The sequence below is a fragment of the Spea bombifrons genome, chromosome 7, assembly GCF_027358695.1.
Source record: "Spea bombifrons isolate aSpeBom1 chromosome 7, aSpeBom1.2.pri, whole genome shotgun sequence".
NCBI classification, from domain to species: Eukaryota; Metazoa; Chordata; class Amphibia; order Anura; family Pelobatidae; genus Spea; species Spea bombifrons.
Genome location: NC_071093.1, coordinates 4136608 through 4155480, shown reverse-complemented (window position 1 = coordinate 4155480; position 18873 = coordinate 4136608). Strand labels below are relative to the sequence as shown.

The following is an 18873-nucleotide window of genomic DNA, read 5'->3' as shown; positions in this document are numbered from 1 at the left end:
AATATAACCCCCCAGCGCTGTATACAGTAATATACCCCCCCAGCGCTGTATACAGTAATATAAGCCCCCAGCGCTGTATACAGTAAAATACCCCCCAGCGCTGTATACAGTAATAACCCCCAGCGCTGTATACAATAATATAAGCCCCCAGCGCTGTATACAGTAATATAAGCCCCCAGCGCTGTATACAGTAATGTCCAGTATCCATTGACGCCTCAGTATAGTATAACTAGCCGTTCTTCTCCGCTTCTGTGTGTTTCTTTCCTTTGTTTGTGGGGCAGAAGCTCGATCTACCTGTTTGGGCTGCTTTTACACCAAAAAAGTCCAGCAGAAGCAGAGCGAGGACATGCGGAAACCACAGACTGCTCCAGCCATTATATATCTATATCTATACATGCGTTTATATTTATTATGTGCTCCGTGTTTCGTTGATACGCTGTATTTAGTGACCGTTGTTTTCAGATGTTTGTTTCTGATCCAAGGCGTGAAATAATAAACATGAGCGTCTGGGATCAGATCATCACGATGTTTCCAGAGATGTAGGAGAGAAAGGTTAGTGTGAATGCGTGTGAGAGCGTGTGATTGCGTGTGTGAGTGCGTGCGTGTCCATACGTTACTGCCACAGCCTGGAAATCCCAAGCAGGATCTGAGTACACATATATATATATATTTATTGTGTGCGAATGAGGAAGGGGTTATCCCCTCTTACGCTGTTTATCTTCCTGGAACGTGCGCGTCTTGGAAACCGCTTTGTCACTTTTGCTATTGAGACAAAAGGTGATAAAAATACGAGAACCTGTCAACATTGGTAACGAGAAAACACCAAAATCTATACAAATATAGAATTATAGAATAACCATTTCACTGCTTACACTATATGAACATACCCCCCAACAGTCCTGCTTTCCAGGTACAGTCCTGCTTTCCAGGTATAGCTCTGCTTTCCAGGCACACTCCCGCTGTCCCATGTAGCTAAGCATGACCTCACTTTTGAGGTCATAGGGGATCATGGGTCAGTCGGGTGGGATCCTCTGATCTCAAGAGGCTGTAAAATGAATAGAAGACTTGTCGCGGCCCCCGCATGGCCCCCTCGTCGCTCTGTGGAGCCGAGAGCCACGTATAACATGTGTGGTATAAATGGTAAGTGCTCCATTTAACCAGTGAGTCTGACCCTAAAATCTCGTGCTTTTGGGCAGCTTGGGGATAGCACTTATTGGCCGGGGAGCGATCACATGATTATTTATTGATTTATATAGCGCCATCATATTCCGCAGCGCTGTACAATTGGGATCCTCAGAACGTTACTCCAGAATTCTGCCGGCTGAACGATCCTCCGAAACGGGGGTTCAGGGGCCGCTCTTGTGTCCTGAAGGCGCCCGTTAAACATTTGGAGTGGCTTCTCTAACAAGTAAAGGTTTAAATACTATATACAACTAAAGGGTTAACAAGATTTCTCCCCCTCCTTTCCTGCCCTTGATACATCCAAGAATATGACTTTTCGCCCGTTTCTGCGTTTAGATAATCAGCTCTTTTTGCTCCGAGGCTTTAGCTCGCCGAGCGGATCCAGTCTTTTGATATAAAGAATGGCGAGCGTTCCCATCTCCCCTTTATGCTAATGAAGGGGTTATTGGTTGCACGTTTATTACGTGACATGGATTTGGGGATCCCCCACCCACGAGTCCAGCTTTGTAAATAAGGGTCAGCGGCGTACTTCCAGTCTCTGCAATCTGTGTATACGAGTTACTAATACTAAGTGTCTGGGCGAGTCCTGCCCTCCCCGGAGTGCTTTCAGACACTCAGCTGACTGCCTGTTGCCTTAACAACCCTCCGTAAACTAAAAGAATCCTGCGTTTGCCCTGGAGGCCGGTGGAGACGCTCGGCGTGGTGCAGTCTACGGCTCTCCGGACTCAGACCGATCGAGACGCTTCACTTGGGCTGACATGGTCACCGACAGCTCATCAGCTTTAGGACCTCCTGACCTCTTCTGACCTCCCGACGGCTGACCGGCTTGTAGGGTCCAGGTGAGGTCTATTCTATCTGGGGGTTTTCTTGTTCCTCCTTGAATTTTTATCGGAAAGCGATGGTTTTTTGTTTTAGATTTAACTCATTTGGCAAAATTAACTGCAATAAGTCTAGAGTCTAGTTACATGGATCATTCATCAAGGTCCATCGGGGACTCGGCTCGGTGTCGTCTGTCCAAGCAGATCTTTATTTCACCGACAAACTAACGGATCTGAAGAAGAATCTTTGATTCCCCGCTTTGTAAATAAACGTTGGTCGTATGTCATGGAAGACGCTTACGCTGCCGGTCGGAGGAAGCTCCTCTCGGGTCACCGGACTATGATTCGGAGAAGCATCCAGGGGTTTGCGATTATATTAGCGATGACCAAACTCATTTGCTGGGTTTGTGGAATCTGTTAAATGGGATCTTAAACTTTTTTTTTTACTGGTATCGGGTTAATAATATATTTTCAAAAATATTGGGCTGTTTCCTTTTTTTAAACCAGTTGTAGTTTTTGCCCCGTAATATAATGTTCTCGCTCTGTTATCTGATCCCCAATCTACTAACCCCCCCGACTCCTTATCATACTGCCTGTGGGAGGGAATAGAATGGCTCAGTCTTAATCACCCAGCCAGACACTCTGACTAATAAAAGTCTATGGAGGAACGGACTTCATTAGCATTGCCATAAATAGGGGGTATATTACTGTATACAGTGCTGGGGGGTTATATTACTGTATACAGCGCTGGGGGTTATATTACTGTATACAGCGCTGGGGGGTTATATTACTGTATACAGCGCTGGGGGTTATATTACTGTATACAGTGCTGGGGGTTATATTACTGTATACAGCGCTGGGGGTTATTACTGTATACAGCGCTGGGGTTATATTACTTTATACAGCGCTGGAGGGATATTACTGTATACAGCGCTGGAGGGATATTACTGTATACAGCGCTGGAGGGATATTACTGTATACAGCGCTGGGGGGTTATATTACTGTATACAGTGCTGGGGGTTATATTACTGTATACAGCGCTGGGGGGTTATATTACTGTATACAGCACTGGGGGGTTATATTACTGTATACAGCGCCGGGGGGGATATTACTGTATACAGCACTGGGGGGTTATATTACTGTATACAGCGCTGGGGGGATATTACTGTATACAGCGCTGGGGGGTTATATTACTGTATACAGCACTAGGGGGATATTAGTGTATACAGCGCTGGATTTTATGCTCAAAGAGAAACATATTTTTCCCGTATATTTGTTGTATTTTGTAGAGCTTTATTTTTTAAACCATGAATCTGACATCTCTTCTAAATGACCCATAATCTATATTTACTTTCCTTGCTCCCTGGCTGGCAGTGGTGGGAATGGATGAGGAAGCCCCCGCCATGTTTTTGGAGGCCGCTGCCGGCGGCGACTTGGACCAGATCATGAGCATCATCTCTGCATCCGAGGCAAACCTGGGACTCGTAAACGTTCATCATCCGCAGACTGGGAACACGGCCCTGATACTGGCCACGGAAGGACGCTTTCCACAGGTACTCCCCGAACGTTATATACCCCAGGAACCCACGGGGCAAATTACTGGCCCTATATAAATAGATAATAATAATAACTCCCATCACTCAGGCAAATCCCTATAAGGTCTCCTTTAGGTGTCTATCGTTCATGTTGATGGAGAACGCGTTGGCTGGCCAGGCATGGCAGGAGCTGCAGCTTCTACTGGACTTTGTCTTCTTTTCTTGGCTCCTCGTAATTTATTTTTGGTGTAAAAACAGCCCAAACAGGTAGATCGAGCTGCTGCCCCGCGAACAAAAGAAAGAAACGGACGGAAAGGGTCCACGAGGGAGCGGAGAGGAACGGCTGGTTTTACGCGGACGCTGGGCACTGCCCCTGAAAGTGACGGACCCCCATGTCCGGTGCGGACCAGAACCCCTCAGCGATTATTTCTTTCTTTCTCGTTTCCACGCAGGTCGTCGACTTCTTGCTGGAGCGCGGAGCAGACGTCACGTTGCGCAACTTCAGCCACCGGACAGCCGTGCACGTGGCCACCGAGCCCGTCCGCGGGCAGCTTCTCTCTGCCCTCAGAAGAGCCTCCTTTCCCCGGCTGGGTCTGGCACAGGCTGCATGGCAAGGAGACCTGGAAGCCGTGCGGCACCTGTTGGTCAGTGGAATGATCCGTCTCCTCCGTGACTGCTCTGCTTGCTAGAGGTCTCAATCTGGCCGTAATTTTAGGGAACAGTCAATAAATCAATTAATGGAATAGAGGGATGTAACATTGTGCCTAACAGCCCACCTAAGCCACTGGTCACTTGGTTCCCAGTTGGGCCCGTGTGCCATGATGGCGGATGGATGCCGGCATAAATCAATCCTTGACCCCACCGCTAGGGTAGAATGAAGCGCCGACGTACACGCACTGTTTACTGCCCCTTTAAATGATTGTTTTTCCTATTATTATATATATATTATTATATATTATTCTATCCGGACCCTCTAGTGGAAGCTATTATTTCTATAATAAGATAGACTTGGGTAACTCAGGGAGTAGCGTTTTATGTCATCGCATTGTTTTCAAATGGAAGAGCTCAGGAACGGCTTTTTAAGGCTAAATTAACGAGAAGCCGCCTAAGTACCCCCAAAGTAAAATACTCTGTTAAATATAATTGATCAATAACCAGCGTCGCGCCCCCTAGAGGCAGTTTTTTCTGGCATTTTGCCCTTACCTGCCCGTTTTACTGGCAGTATACCGCGATTAACCCTTTTAGGCTAAGAAAGGCGTGTGGATGGAAGTGTATACCGTGCATTGTTGCAAACGTCAGGTAATGATACAGAACCGGTGGTCCGGTAGTATTGATATCGTGTCGATTTAACCCCTCGCTGACTTTCCTTTCATTTTGAAACAAAAGCTATTTTTTTAGTATGTTTTTTGCAATAAAGCAAAAGTCAGGGTCAGACTTGCAGTCAGGTTGGAATATATCTGCCCCGACCCGTTATTTACTCCAAGAGACAATCGTAGGTCTGCGGCTGAAGAGGCGTTCAAGGTGAACATTCTTCAAACTCTCGCTCAGGGTCGCTCGGCCCCCTCGAGTTAAACACTTTCTAGCCCAAAATGTTATTTACAAAGAGATTTTTTATCACCGTGTCCTCGGGCTTTACTATCTAATAACTTCATCAGAAGGGCCGAGAAGAAGCGAGTTCAGTGATGATGTCATCAACCATCACGTAACTTTGTTCGTTCTCAGTCCGCAGAGCCGGCGCCGGACGTAAACCTCCCAAACGAGCAGGGCTTCACCCCGCTGATGTTAGCCATGCGCGACACAGAGCTGTTTGATCAATTGCTCGTTGACTACAGACCCCTGGATGTTGTGCAGGAACTTCTAAAACATAACGCGTGAGTAACGGAACTATTATTAACCCCTGTAGGAAAATGTGATGCCGAATAAAGCAAACTCCCACCGGGGCCGGGAGATCCTAACACGTCACCGATCTGCGAACCGGCCTTTTACAAATTACCATTTAATAACATTGAAAAGAATAAAAAAATAAAAATAAAAAAAAAATATATATATATATATCTACAAAAATATAAAATAAATAATAATAATAATAATGAAAATATGTGATTTGACCAAAGGGGCCTCAACATTTGTGCAAAACTGTAAAATAGTCAAAATAATTTCCATATTTATATGTACACTACAGTTTAAGACAATTTTGTCCATTAAAATGTTTCCTTTTTTTATTGATTTTTGAATGGAATCTCTTCATAGGTGCACAGAGGCCCTTTATCACTCCCATCACTCCTGTGTTCCAATGGCCCTTTATCACTCCCATCACTCCTGTGTCCCAATGGCCCTTTATCACTCCCATCACTCCTGTGTCCCAATGGCCCTTTATCACTCCCATCACTCCTGTGTTCCAATGGCCCTTTATCACTCCCATCACTCCTGTGTTCCAATGGCCCTTTATCACTCCCATCACTCCTGTGTTCCAATGGCCCTTTATCACTCCCATCACTCCTGGGTTCCAATGGCCCTTTATCACTCCCATCACTCCTGTGTCCCAATGGCCCTTTATCACTCCCATCACTCCTGGGTTCCAATGGCCCTTTATCACTCCCATCACTCCTGGGTTCCAATGGCCCTTTATCACTCCCATCACTCCTGGGTTCCAATGGCGCGTTCTGTTTTAGTAACTTGGAGAAATTGTGTTGAAAGCACCTGTTTTGGGGTTTTTTTGTTTTAATGTGATTTATATTCCAGGAATCCCCGGCTTTGTGATTCGAGTGGGAAGTCAGTAAGTTTCTATGCGTCAGAGGTTACCGGCTCCATGAGACAACAGCTGATAGACGTCCTGAACGAGTCCTTATCTAGTCCAGGTACATAAACCTTATTGTAGACCCTAGGGAGGTGGGGAAGCAGATGGGGGATATTCCGTGTCCTGCGGATGACACCTGGGGCAGTTTTCTTACCCCATAATAATGCGCTGAATGCTGTCTGCTTATGAAGTATTCATACAGTGACGCGGTTTCGCTTTGCAGGGATCGACACTCAGAATGAAGCCGGTGCCTTTTGTCCTGAAACAAAGCCTCCTTTATTAAACTCGCCTACAAGTACAGACGAGACCGGCTCAGCAGCCCAGATCTGCAGCCCGGGACCCCAGGTAAGACCCTCCGCTACAACATAACATTAACCGGCATCCCTGCGCATGACCGATCCGTCTGACTGCGCGTATGACAGGTGATCTCATATAAAAATATCCACTAATATTCAAAGGTTTGGGGTCAATCAGCGGTTTTCATGGAAAACAAGGACATTACTGGCTGTAACATAATTGCACAGGAGTGATGGGAGTGATAAAGGGCCATGGGAACACAGGAGTGATGGGAGTGATAAAGGGCCATTGGAACACAGGAGTGATGGGAGTGATAAAGGGCCATTGGAACACAAGAGTGATGGGAGCGATGGGAGTGATAAAGGAGTGATTCAGGAGCCGTATGTCTATCCCATGCATGTTTAAATCCCCTCACTGTATTACCCTCAACCACCTCTGCTGGAAGGCTGTTCCACTTGTCTACCACCCTCTCTGCGAAGTAGACACTGCTTTCGAAGTAATTTTGCGGCAGCTGAACACACACGTTCCTGAAATAATGCAGATTTTAATGAATGATCTCTATATATAGTGGGGCCGTCAGTGAAGGTTGATATCCGTCGTTCTTGGCCCTTGTGACGCTGTTTTTAAACATATTCCTTATATTTCGGAGTATTTGGATTATCGGTGATTCAGGGTCGGCGTCTCCTCTTGGAACCGAATGTTATTGTTAGCAGCTGCCACCGAAACTTGGCTAATAATTACTCATGCATATCTTATAACGGCAGATGGTTGGCACGACGTCGCTTTACAATAGAAAGTCAGTGACTAACGGCCGAACGAGACGTATTAAATGGAACTGTCATCACGGAGGAGACAGTAATCCCGCAGCGCGTTCTGGCTGCACAATAAAACGTAGATATATCCTGAGCAGGGGCAGAACAATCACGGTCAGCTGACACTGTAGGGGTCCCGGGCCACCCCTGCGACCGCTCCTTTAAAAGCCCCTCGGTGTGGGTAACACCTGCAGTTAGTGGCACGGAGAGTGTAGAGATCGGATGATGTCACACTCCCTGCACGCTGCCTGATGTGACATCACGTCCATTTCCTTCATGCTGCATCAGCATAGGGGGGTACTTTCTGGGCGCCACCTTGTGGGATGCGGGTAGGAGGTCCAGCTGGCGTCCTGGTGATGTTGGGGGGAGGGCCGGCTGAGTTTCACCGCAGTGACCCGGAGACCTGGAGGAGCGGCACTTCACCCAGGGTCTCCAAGTGAAACCCGGAGAGTTCCCAGGTATGTGGATCGGTCCATATGGAGGAAGAGAGACATAGTAAAGCTGTTTGGGGGCTAAGATGGCACAGAAAAGCTGTTTGGGGGCTAAGACGGCACAGGCAAGCTGTTTGGGGGCTAAGACGGCACAGGCAAGCTGTGAGACATGTTGCTTGGTGAAGTCGAGGGGGTTGGGGCAATGTTTGCACCGGGGCCCTGTGCTTTCTAGTTACGTCCCTGATCCTCAGCCCCCTGTTCCACCAGGGAATTGCCCTGTGCAGAAATGCAACAGATAAGGGGGCTTCAACGTCATTAATTAAAGGAAGACCGAGGATCGAGCGGCAAAACCTTCCTGCAGACAAGATACTGCGCATGGGAACGGGATCAGGTGACAATGAAAGGGACAGTGACGGGAACGGATCTATTCTTTATTTAATAACCTGCCAAACGGCTGCATATACAATATATATAGAACGCTATACAATGTATGTAGAGTGTAAGCGTGCGTTCAGGACCCTCTTTAACCAATATATCTGCATGTCTTAGTTTGTTTGATCAGTCCCTTTCAATGCATGGTCTGTAAGCAGCGCTGCAGCAATTGTTGGCGCTACATAAAAATAATAATTTTTGGGTAAAACTGACGCCGTGCGTCGCTCGTTCCGTAATATATCGCGAACGCCGGTTTCACACTTTAAAGTCTATGATATGTCGAATTCTTGCGCATGCTGGAATGATCCTGGGTCTTCTGTCCCTTTATAGGTTTGCAGCGAGAGAATTTCCACTGAAAGCATCAAACGGAAAGAAAATTGTGATCGGGAAACCGAGACGGAGAACCCTGAAGCAGGTAAATATCCCATGACTTCCCCCGACTCGTCTGAATGTATATATATATATACTGTATATTATGTATGCATATAGAATGTAATCATATATATTCTTATCAGACTGATATTATCCAGAACTGACATCTTTAAGAATATTAAAGCAAATATTAAAGCGTGCATACATCTCGTATACATATAAGTATCTGACATTAATAAAGAGAGAGGGTTTCCCTAACACTGCATATTTATCCACGATCTATACGTAATGCTAAATTAAATATATTATTCCAACCCTCGTGCGCCGTATTCCAGTCCCCAGGATCATGAGCGGACTTCAAAGGAGAACTTTCCTTCTACAAGATATAGACGGGATCAAGAGAAATGGGATGTGAGTATTATTATTACTATTATTATTATTATTATTATTGTCACACACACAGGAAGATACACACACTACCGTTCAAAGGTTTGGGGTCACAGGGGTGATGGGAGTGATAAAGGGCCGTTGGAACACAGGAGTGATGGGAGTGATAAAGGGCCATTGGAACACAGGAGTGATGGGAGTGATAAAGGGCCATTGGAACACAGGAGTGATGGGAGTGATAAAGGGCCGTTGGAACACAGGAGTGATGGGAGTGATAAAGGGCCATTGCAACACAGGAGTGATGGGAGTGATAAAGGGCCATTGGAACACAGGAGTGATGGGAGTGATAAAGGGCCGTTGGAACACAGGAGTGATGGGAGTGATAAAGGGCCATTGGAACACAGGAGTGATGGGAGTGATAAAGGGCCATTGGAACACAGGAGTGATGGGAGTGATAAAGGGCCATTGGAACACAGGAGTGATGGGAGTGATAAAGGGCCATTGGAACACAGGAGTGATGGGAGTGATAAAGGGCCGTTGGAACACAGGAGTGATGGGAGTGATAAAGGGCCTCTGTATGCCTATGGAGAGATTCCATTAAAAAAAAGTGAATTGGGGGGGGGTGGCAAGACTATGGACACAACATTTGCAGAATAATGTGTATAGAATTGCATTTTAAATGAGAATTTCTGTATTTTAGGCAGAAGACCTCATTACCCAGACTATGGCACACCGAACCTTTACCGCGTGAGCTCACAAGCTCAAAGCTCACCAATGATCACTTCCCGCCGATGCGTCCTTCCCACCGCAAGAAAGACGAGGGTCCTGAACAGAGGAAGAGTTTGGGGCTCGCTTACCTGCTGTATGGATCGAGATCCGAACCCAACATAACAGAGACCCTCAGAGCAAACCCGCTCACCGATATAGCAGACATCAAGCAACACATTTCACAAAGTAATTATTTTCTTTGATTTTATAGAGAAGGTGGTAGATGAGTGGACCTACCTTCCAGCAGGAGCGGTAGAGGCTAATACAGTAAGGGAATTTATAGGACAGATAGATAGATTGATCTTATTTGTAGTTTATAGTTTTGAACAGAAAAAAAGAAAGACGGACAAACTACTTTCATGAAAATGTAAATTTATTTTTTGGTGTTCTAGAATTTTTAATCATCTGATGGCTTAATCACGTAAAAACAACACAGAAGGTTTTTGTGTCTACAACAGCCTTTGTCTGATTTTTGTGTCACATGACAATTAAGCATTCCCTGAAATATTAAGAATAAGGCAACATTGTGCAAAATTAAATGATTATTTCTGGGAGGGGCTGGAGCTTTCAGCAGTAATAATGAGAATAATGTAGCATTTAGTTGTTAAAGTGTTAAATTTAGCAGGTAGCACAACGCCATGCCACCTTTTTGGACTTTGTGTCCCACATGGGGGCGGGGCTCACCCCAAGAGTTCCTCGTGGGAGGGAATGTAGGTAGGGACCAGTGGAAGGTGGGCGGGGACTACACAGAACATGGGCAGGGAAGCATACGGATACATTTGTGTTTTGTTCCACAGTGTATGAGGGGTGCATCATTTAATCTGTAACTACGGGAGTTCTTAATTATCAAAGTTATATTAAAGCTCTTTTTTTTCCTTCAAGGACTCGGCCCGACCGGATCCACCAGGAGCAACGAGGTAAGCCGACGTTATACTTTATACCGATGCTTAAGCTGGCATAGAACGCCATCAAACGTTACAAATAATTATATGATGCGCTTTACTTTCCGCTGTAGATAGACGCAGGCGCTGTCAGCATGCGCAGAGAGGACGCAGCGAGCAATTTTCTCTCATTGCTATTGCCGCTTGTTTTCAGATGAAACTGGTAAAGGTGGTCTAGTTAAAGGACGCCCATGCAAAGTCCTTCTGCTCTACTGCGTTAAATAAATGCCCACCCCCTTTAACCCACCTGTATTATTTTAGGCTAGCCTAGACTCTGGGACCCCGTGATGAAGAAAAAAGTACATTGAGCTGGATGTCCACCAACTGCTTACATTAACCGGCGCGTCTTTGTGTTTTAGCACGTCCCTGCGTCGTGTCATTCTCCGAGGTCAGTCCGACTACCGCCACTGATAAGAAACCGGTCCAGGACAAAAGATGAAATCGACCTCTCTGCCGTCGTTCTGTCTCTGGTTAAACCCGCAGACGAAATGCCCGAATCACCGACCCCGGCTCAGCGCAGCCCCGAGGGCTTTCCACAAGAAAGAAGTTCTTTCCAACTGCGCCACTGGGATTTCAGTACAGGCCGTGTTACCGTTTCCGCCGAAAATCTGGAACCATCTCACCTAGAGGAAGCCAAGCTTTTTCAAGACGTGGACCAGGAAGAAGTAAATGAAACTGATAGACGTATCCAAAATGTATCGGAAAGCGCCAGTCAGACGGGGAGAGAGCTTGAGGTCCAAGACGTTGTTTTGGTAAATGAATCAACGTCTAATATCAATGTCAATGAATCAAAAACCGACAAACATCTTATGGACGGCAGTGAATTAAAAGACGCCGAAGGTCTTCATCCTTTCAGAACCTCAACGCCAGAACCCGTGTCTTTTGTACTTATTACTTTCTCTGAGCAAAAACCTCAATGTTCTTCTAACGTCAGACCCACAAGACGAAAGGGCAACATCTGCGGTGTGCCTCATAATGTCAACCACAGCTTTAATATTAACGCTCAAAAGGAGAACGAGAAGCCCAAGAAGAATAAAAGACTTAGAAATAAATCAGCTCCGGAGTCTTCTTTAAAGAACCACCCAAGACCTCTTTCTAACAGCAAGAAAATAAACATAAAAAGCGTTCCGGTCCCTACTTTGGGATTACTGGTTCCTCGGACTATTCCAAAAACGTCCAAGAAGGTCCAACGCTTAGAAGAAAGCAGTTTCGATAAATCAAGCCAAAAATCTCACGCGCGGTTACCGCACTTCAAGAAAAAAAGTAACCCGCTAACGAAATCACCAAGCCCTTTAAGCGGTAGATCAAGGACAGCGATAGGAATGTTGACCTACGATGACATGTACAAGGAGATGACGCCACAAAAGGGAGGTCCGGGTATGTTTGAAATGTTCCCTACGGATTTATACGGCGTTGGGACTTGTAAAGAGGGTGACGAGCCTGGCAGAACATCCATTTCATCAAATAAGCGTTTTGCTTCAGCAAGTGCCAAGTCGCTGAGTGCCAACGATACCAAAGGAAGGACGCAGAAAAGACCCAATTCTAAAACTAGAAAGAGCTCGTCTGCGTTAAGCCAAAAGCACAGAAGCTCATTGAAAACAGAGAAAGCTACCAAAGACGATCAAACTAATACACGAGATAACGTGGTCATCATTTCCGGAATGGACTGGCAGATCAAAGCAATAAAACAAGAGGACTTCAACAAAAATAAGAAAGCGCTCGGAGTGTCGGAAGCCATAGGTGCGGGTCAGCAAAATGGTCATTATTCCGAATTATCCATAATTAAAGAGGCTACGTTAGAAAAGTCACTTAGTATGAGTGGGCGCTTCAGAGGGACCTTCCACCAGATGATCTTGGAAATGGGACAAAGTCCAGGTAAAGAGATTGATCAACGTGGAATATCAGAACAGTCTAAAGAAGAGTTGTCAGAAGATGATGATGATGATGACGATGGTCAACGAGGAATCAACCATGAAGAGGACGTTCAGAATGTTCCAACACCAGAAACGAGAGATTTATTGGAAAGAGGTGCTCATGAGAAACAATTGGCTGAGGGTTCCTTTGGAAATTCTAAAAGCACCGGCGGTAATTTCTATTTTGAAAACCACGGGAAGAAAAGCTGTAGTGAAGACGAAGGAGATGCAGAAAGCGCCTGTACGATTGCTAAACTTTTCGAGGATATTTGTACCGACCCAGACAGCGAATCGACCGATGAGCTGATTCGGCATCTGATGCAACAAATTTCATCCATCGACGAAAAGGAAAGCAGTCTTTCCAAGACGCTGCCGAGTACGAAGACGGAGTCTGAAACGCAAAAATCCCAGGAGCAACACGAGAACCTAGAAAAAGGAGGGAAAACGCCCGATAGCAAAGAGGTAACAAACATTACAGAAATGATAAGACGCTGTGTTAGTATATCTACCATAGAGACTGTAAAGATTATGGGAATATATATATATATATATATTTTTTTTTTAAACAGTCTACACTCAGAATGTCTGAGAGGTAGGACCATCTTTTCTAATGGGGCAGCTTTCTCATGGCCCCATTCAGAGCTGACCCTTTCCCCACTGACCCCTGCTTGTCAGGGGCAGAAAAGCAGCAATACATGCTAAGTAAAACTTAGAGGAATAGGGTCCCTCAAATGGTTTGTTCCATGGGCACTTCCTGTCTAGAATGTAGGCAGGGAGTGCTTCCTGCTCAGTCTCATGCCCCTCCCCGTGTGTTCAGATGCAGGTAAGTGATTGATGGTTCATACATTAATAGGTTGTGATCTCAGAGATAACGGCTGTTGCGTTGACACAAATGTACAGGTATTCATTTATACTAAAAACTCAATTTTCTCTCGGGCCGATATGGCTTTATCCGTGATAAAAATTTCTTGTTTGAGGAGGCATAAAAACACAACTTTCATTTAACCTCCAAGAATCTATCAGTATAGGTTTTTCGCTGGAGAATGGGTCAGAAAATGTTCGTTTTGGTATAAAAAACACAGTTTATGGTTTCATAGCAAGCGTAAGCCGCTCCCCATATCACTTTGAATCAGATGGGTTTGCCATCTTAACTACAACTCCCATGAGCGCCCAAGGCACAGAGCAAGAACGCTATCAGAAGTGGCATTCTCCATCATGGGGTCCGTATATAATTATTCCTAGATCTTCCGATAAAAGGTCTAATTGGTGAGGAAAAAAAGAAAAAAAAAAAAGAAAAGTAAAATAAAAAGACAAAACATTCATCCCCCTTTATTATTAGGAAGATTCATTTGCAAAGTGCAGAGTATGTGGAAAGCACAGGATTCATCAGAACATTATTATACATAATGCTATGATTTTAAATACATGAAATCCTATCATTGGGGAGGAAAAAATAAATCTATTAATCAGTTACCAGCTGATAAAATCAGGGATTGCAAACATCTCCATACAGAAGTTGGTCCATCGCTACGATAAAAGAAAGTCCCCGGGGAGGGCGGCAGCGTTAGAAACGGGAAATACTTAGATTTCCTAGGAAAACCAGACCTTTGGTACCTCTTTTTTTTTTATTGCCGTTAAAAGGAAATTAGACCTCAAAATTAAATCGGGTTTCTGTACCGTTATAGAACGTGCAGTTTGGGGCTGCCCTGTGTGCAATGACAGCATTAAAGACCGAAAAACAAAATAGGGTTTTGGGGGGGCAATTATCTTGCCCCCCCTATTCCCCATAACGGGTTAATGAACGCTTCCGCCAACAGCGTAAGAAGTCGGATAGGGAAGCAAAATGAACGTAGCCTAGTTTCGCCTTCAACAATCCGAAAAGCAGGAGGAAACGCAAGCGGTTTTAAAGGGACCTTCTTTAGCCGGCTCTATTTTTCCATTTAAAGGCAGTAACACATACGACAAAAAATCCTCTCTTTTTTTCTTACATAAAGCACTTGTGCAGAATTCAAAAATCCAAAGAAATACATAAAAATAAATAGCTAAATATAATTTGTTTGTTTTTTTTTTAGACTATTTGGTCAGTTTATAAAATGCAAATTAAAAATCCAAAGTGATGGTCGAATTAATCAAAAAGAGACATCGACTTCACAGCCAATTCTTCCGTCCTGAAAATCCCCTTTTCTTTGTAAGAAATAAATTCTCCGTTTTTTCCATCGTACAGATCATGACCCAGTGATCCCTTCTCCTTCGGACTCGCCGGAACTGGAGAAAAAAAAAAAAAAAGAAATTTAAACAAATTCCAGGTTGTTTGTAATTATGCTGTAAAGATAACATTGTATCTCTTTCTTTAAACAGCGTAACAAAAGTGAGAGTCTTAACACCGATAATAATTCGAACAATCTGAACCTCGATGAAGGCATCTGTGAATTCAACCACAAAACCGACGGTGCCATCTCATGGATCAAGGGCGAAATGTTAGGAAGAGGAGCCTACGGAACGGTAATTAAAACTCAACATCAGATTAATTCTTTATTATAAATTATATTTCATTCTTTCAAAGCAGGGAGTTTTAGTTCCAACTCTGCTTCACGGTTTGCCCCATAATGGGACTAAACGTACGAAAGCAACATGGAGCTCTGAATCAACACAAGTGGTACAAACTTGAATATTTGGCAGAAGGTTCCTTGGTTTTAGCCAAATTCTTAGCCACCCGACATATCTTTTTCTGCATTGGACAAAGGTCCAGTCTCTATTACATCCAACGTTCCACAACAGTTTCTATCCCTACGTTACTGCCTCAGGGGGCACCTTGGCCAGCGTAACTGGTTGCTCTCAGTCAATGTCGAGGGCCACCAAGCAGGAGATGAGGACTCTGACAGTCAAGCGACTGATATTATGGTCCTTCACACATGGCCACCAGGTGCAACTTTGAAGCGAACCTCAAAGTTGGCCCTCCATTCCAACCAGTACTACTGAACAGTGATCTTCAGGTACAGGGCAAATGTCCTCAATAGGACAGTAAGTTTTATTAAAAGGACAAGTAGTAAATTTTTACTTTTAACGGGCTAAATAATGCATATTACTAGGAGTCCGCAATGACCAGTTTCTCTATTAAATCCCTTACAGGTGTACTGCGGTCTTACTAGTCAGGGCGAGCTGATAGCTGCTAAACAGGTTGCTTTGGACGCCTCTGACCCAGCGACGGCCAAGAAGGAATATAATAAACTCCAAGAAGAAGTGGATCTTCTGAAAACACTGAAGCACGAAAATATAGTTGGCTATCTGGGAACAAGTCTACAAGACAACGTGGTGACCATCTTCATGGAATTTGTCCCGGGAGGATCGATCTCCAGTATCTTGAAACAGTTTGGGCCTCTACATGAAATTGTTATCAGTAGGTACACAAAGCATATCCTGCGAGGCATTGCGTATCTTCACAACAACAGAGTCATCCATAGGGACGTCAAGGGAAATAACGTCATGCTCATGCCAAACGGGATTCTAAAACTGATAGACTTTGGATGTGCCAAACGACTGACGAGGTTAAGTATGAGCGGGACGCACAACGAGGTGCTGAAGTCCATGCACGGGACGCCTTATTGGATGGCACCAGAAGTCATTACGGAGTCCGGACACGGAGCCAAATCGGATATTTGGAGTATCGGATGCACTGTGTTTGAAATGGCAACGGGAAAGCCGCCTCTGGCCTACATGAACAAGATGGCTGCCATGTATTACATAGCCACCGGGAAGGGATTCATGCCAACACTTCCTGACCATTTCTCCATTAAAGCAAGAAACTTTGTGAATTTGTGTTTGACTAGGTAGGTGTGTGGTTTTTGTTTAATCAAATATGCAGAATATACACTGAAAATATTGCAGAACCTGTCAAGCTATGATGTATCAGACCCACCGTCTAGTCAAAGGCTAAATAGGTAACGTGTAAGTGGGAGCACTACCTACGGGCTACACCTTGGAGGGCCCTGCTTGCAAAAACAAAACGGAAGTTATAATTATAGAATTTTCCCCAGGCCAAGACAGAAAACACCATTTGGTACAGAGCTCCATGCGGCCCCTATGCAACCTCCCGAGTTTTGGAACAGGCAAAGGAGATTACAGTGGAGGTTCTGGGGCCGGGTGAAGGGCATGCCCTCCATTAATTACATACAGATACATCATTTTACAGGCACTGAGACACTGATGACAGACAGAGCCATTGTTTGACCAAGGGAGGCTGGGATTCAGCTCATGGGAAAAGCCAAGTTGATCAGTAACAAGTGGCACACAAATGATACAGTCAGGGTACAAATGCTGACAGTTTACATTAGACACCCGAGTTTGTTACACTACATAAAAAACTTCAGGCAATGGCCCAGATCAGTGTAGCTCGGGGGGGGGGCTGGGGGGCAATAGCTTGTTGCCTCCTCTGCTTTGATTGGGTTCCGTGGCACGCGAACGACAGACCGACGGCATGCTGTCTAGCCAAATTAAAAGCGTATTACAAGAGTAGGAGCCTCTGTCATAATGCTAGCACACTTTATTTAAAAGGATTCATACTTACAGGTAGTTACGGAGATGGAATTATAACTTGTGGCTGACTTTCAGACAATTCCAGGCACTCTAAAAAAAGAAGAGATAGGAGTATATTTTTTTATTTAAGCAAAACAGCGTTCCATGCACAGGAATAAGTAAAGCGAGGTAATAATAGTGAACAGACCGTCTCACTTTTTAAAAAGGGAAAAGGCAAAGGGGTGCAGGAAAAGGGATACCAGGTGGACCGGTGATACCAAATTATAAAAAAAAAAAACTATTTAGCTTCCAAGTGCCACTTAAAAAGGTATCTAAATGAAGAAATCCTATTTCAATTTTAAGATTCAAAGCCGCCAGTTGAGTTCGGTAGCCACGACGTGGCATTTGCTCAGAGCTCTCCTGATCCACTAGCCGAGCGTACATTTGATTCAGCAAGTTCTCAGATGAATTTAGAACTCCCCGTAGCGACCCAAAAACATGTCAATGAAACTCGGCAACATCCTAATTTATTAGACAATAAGCAGCCCAGGAGCCGATGTATGAATTTGCAGTCAGGTCCTTTACAGAACGGAAACATTTTTGTCTACGTAGTTTGAGAACATTCTAAAAAGCAGCATACTAAACACAATAAACCAACCATTGAGAAGCTCTGTGGAGCCGCATAATCTTAAAGAGCCCCGTAGTTTTATTTGAAGACAACAGGGACCCCCAGCATCAAACGCTGCGATAGCAAATGCCAACAAAGTTCGTCTGAACCGAGCAGGCCTTACTCCAAATCTAGAGAACGAAAGGTCTATCCTGGATCTATTTGAACGGACTATAGTGCCATCATTAGCTAATGGGAGTTAGAAAATAAGACTTCTGTGTCATTTAACTCCTCCCTCCACTGCTGCTACTGAAAACAGGAAGCATTCGTCAGTACACTTCCTGCACATGCTCAGTAGCACTCAAAGAAGGCATGGCGCGATTTGTGTACAGTGAAATGAAAATGGACTCCTTTCTGGACATATGGGGGGGGACGCCCCCTGAATTTGTATTTTAGCGATAAATCATATAAAGTAGCTTATAACTTTGTAGCAACAATAAGCATTTCAAATGTCTGCAAGTTAATCATTAACACTAAACTTCTTCTAACACACAGGGATCAAAATGACCGCCCTTCAGCGGAACAACTGTTACAACATCCATTCGTCAAAAGAAAATTATGAAAACTGGAAAATTAAAGGGGAAAAAAGACACAATGTGCCAATAGGGACTGATTTACATAACCAACCTGGGACTAAAGTTTGTATTTGTAAATGTTGCAATAAAAGTGAGACACTTGCTTCTTTTGTCATGTGGATTCCACAGTCCAAGGCTGGCTGAGCAGTATGTGAGTTGCAGTGCAAGGACATTATTCAGACTAAAGTAAAGGCTAATAAATTTGGGAGCAAAGTGTATTTTTGTTGTATATAATAATCACGATACAGATTTTTGTGCAAAATAACCTATAAAAACACCAGAAAATTCACAACGGCTGACATTTTAGTACCTGGTTTACTCGCACACTGCTGCGAACGGCTTTTGCATGATGTCATGGGAGATGCCAACGCGTGGGAACTCTCTTGATTTGCCCCGGATACCCGGGTGATTACCTGATCTCCCATGATCTCCAG

General features: G+C 44.6%; 1 protein-coding gene across 1 annotated transcript; it reads left to right on the top strand.

Moving 5' to 3' along the window:
- Positions 1 to 1869: 1869 nt before the first annotated feature.
- Positions 1870 to 18543, top strand: MAP3K19 (mitogen-activated protein kinase kinase kinase 19). The gene is made up of 15 exons (XM_053471198.1): positions 1870 to 2021; positions 3375 to 3553; positions 3988 to 4179; positions 5258 to 5406; positions 6278 to 6393; positions 6556 to 6677; positions 8635 to 8719; positions 9012 to 9087; positions 9764 to 10017; positions 10714 to 10748; positions 10927 to 10935; positions 11132 to 13147; positions 15044 to 15187; positions 15815 to 16512; positions 18360 to 18543. Exons 2-15 carry the CDS (start codon positions 3383 to 3385, stop codon positions 18424 to 18426), a joined length of 4134 nt encoding a protein of 1377 aa, XP_053327173.1. The 5' UTR covers positions 1870 to 2021; positions 3375 to 3382; the 3' UTR covers positions 18427 to 18543.
- The last annotated feature ends 330 nt before the right edge of the window (positions 18544 to 18873 follow it).

Excerpts from the sequence above, each read along its gene's own strand:
- MAP3K19 (XM_053471198.1), top strand. The coding sequence starts at position 3,383 with ATGGATGAGGAAGCCCCCGCCATGTTTTTGGAGGCCGCTGCCGGCGGC. Across the intron at positions 5,407-6,277 it reads GAACTTCTAAAACATAACGC|GAATCCCCGGCTTTGTGATT; the intron begins GTGAGTAACGGA and ends TTTATATTCCAG. Across the intron at positions 6,394-6,555 it reads CGAGTCCTTATCTAGTCCAG|GGATCGACACTCAGAATGAA; the intron begins GTACATAAACCT and ends TTCGCTTTGCAG.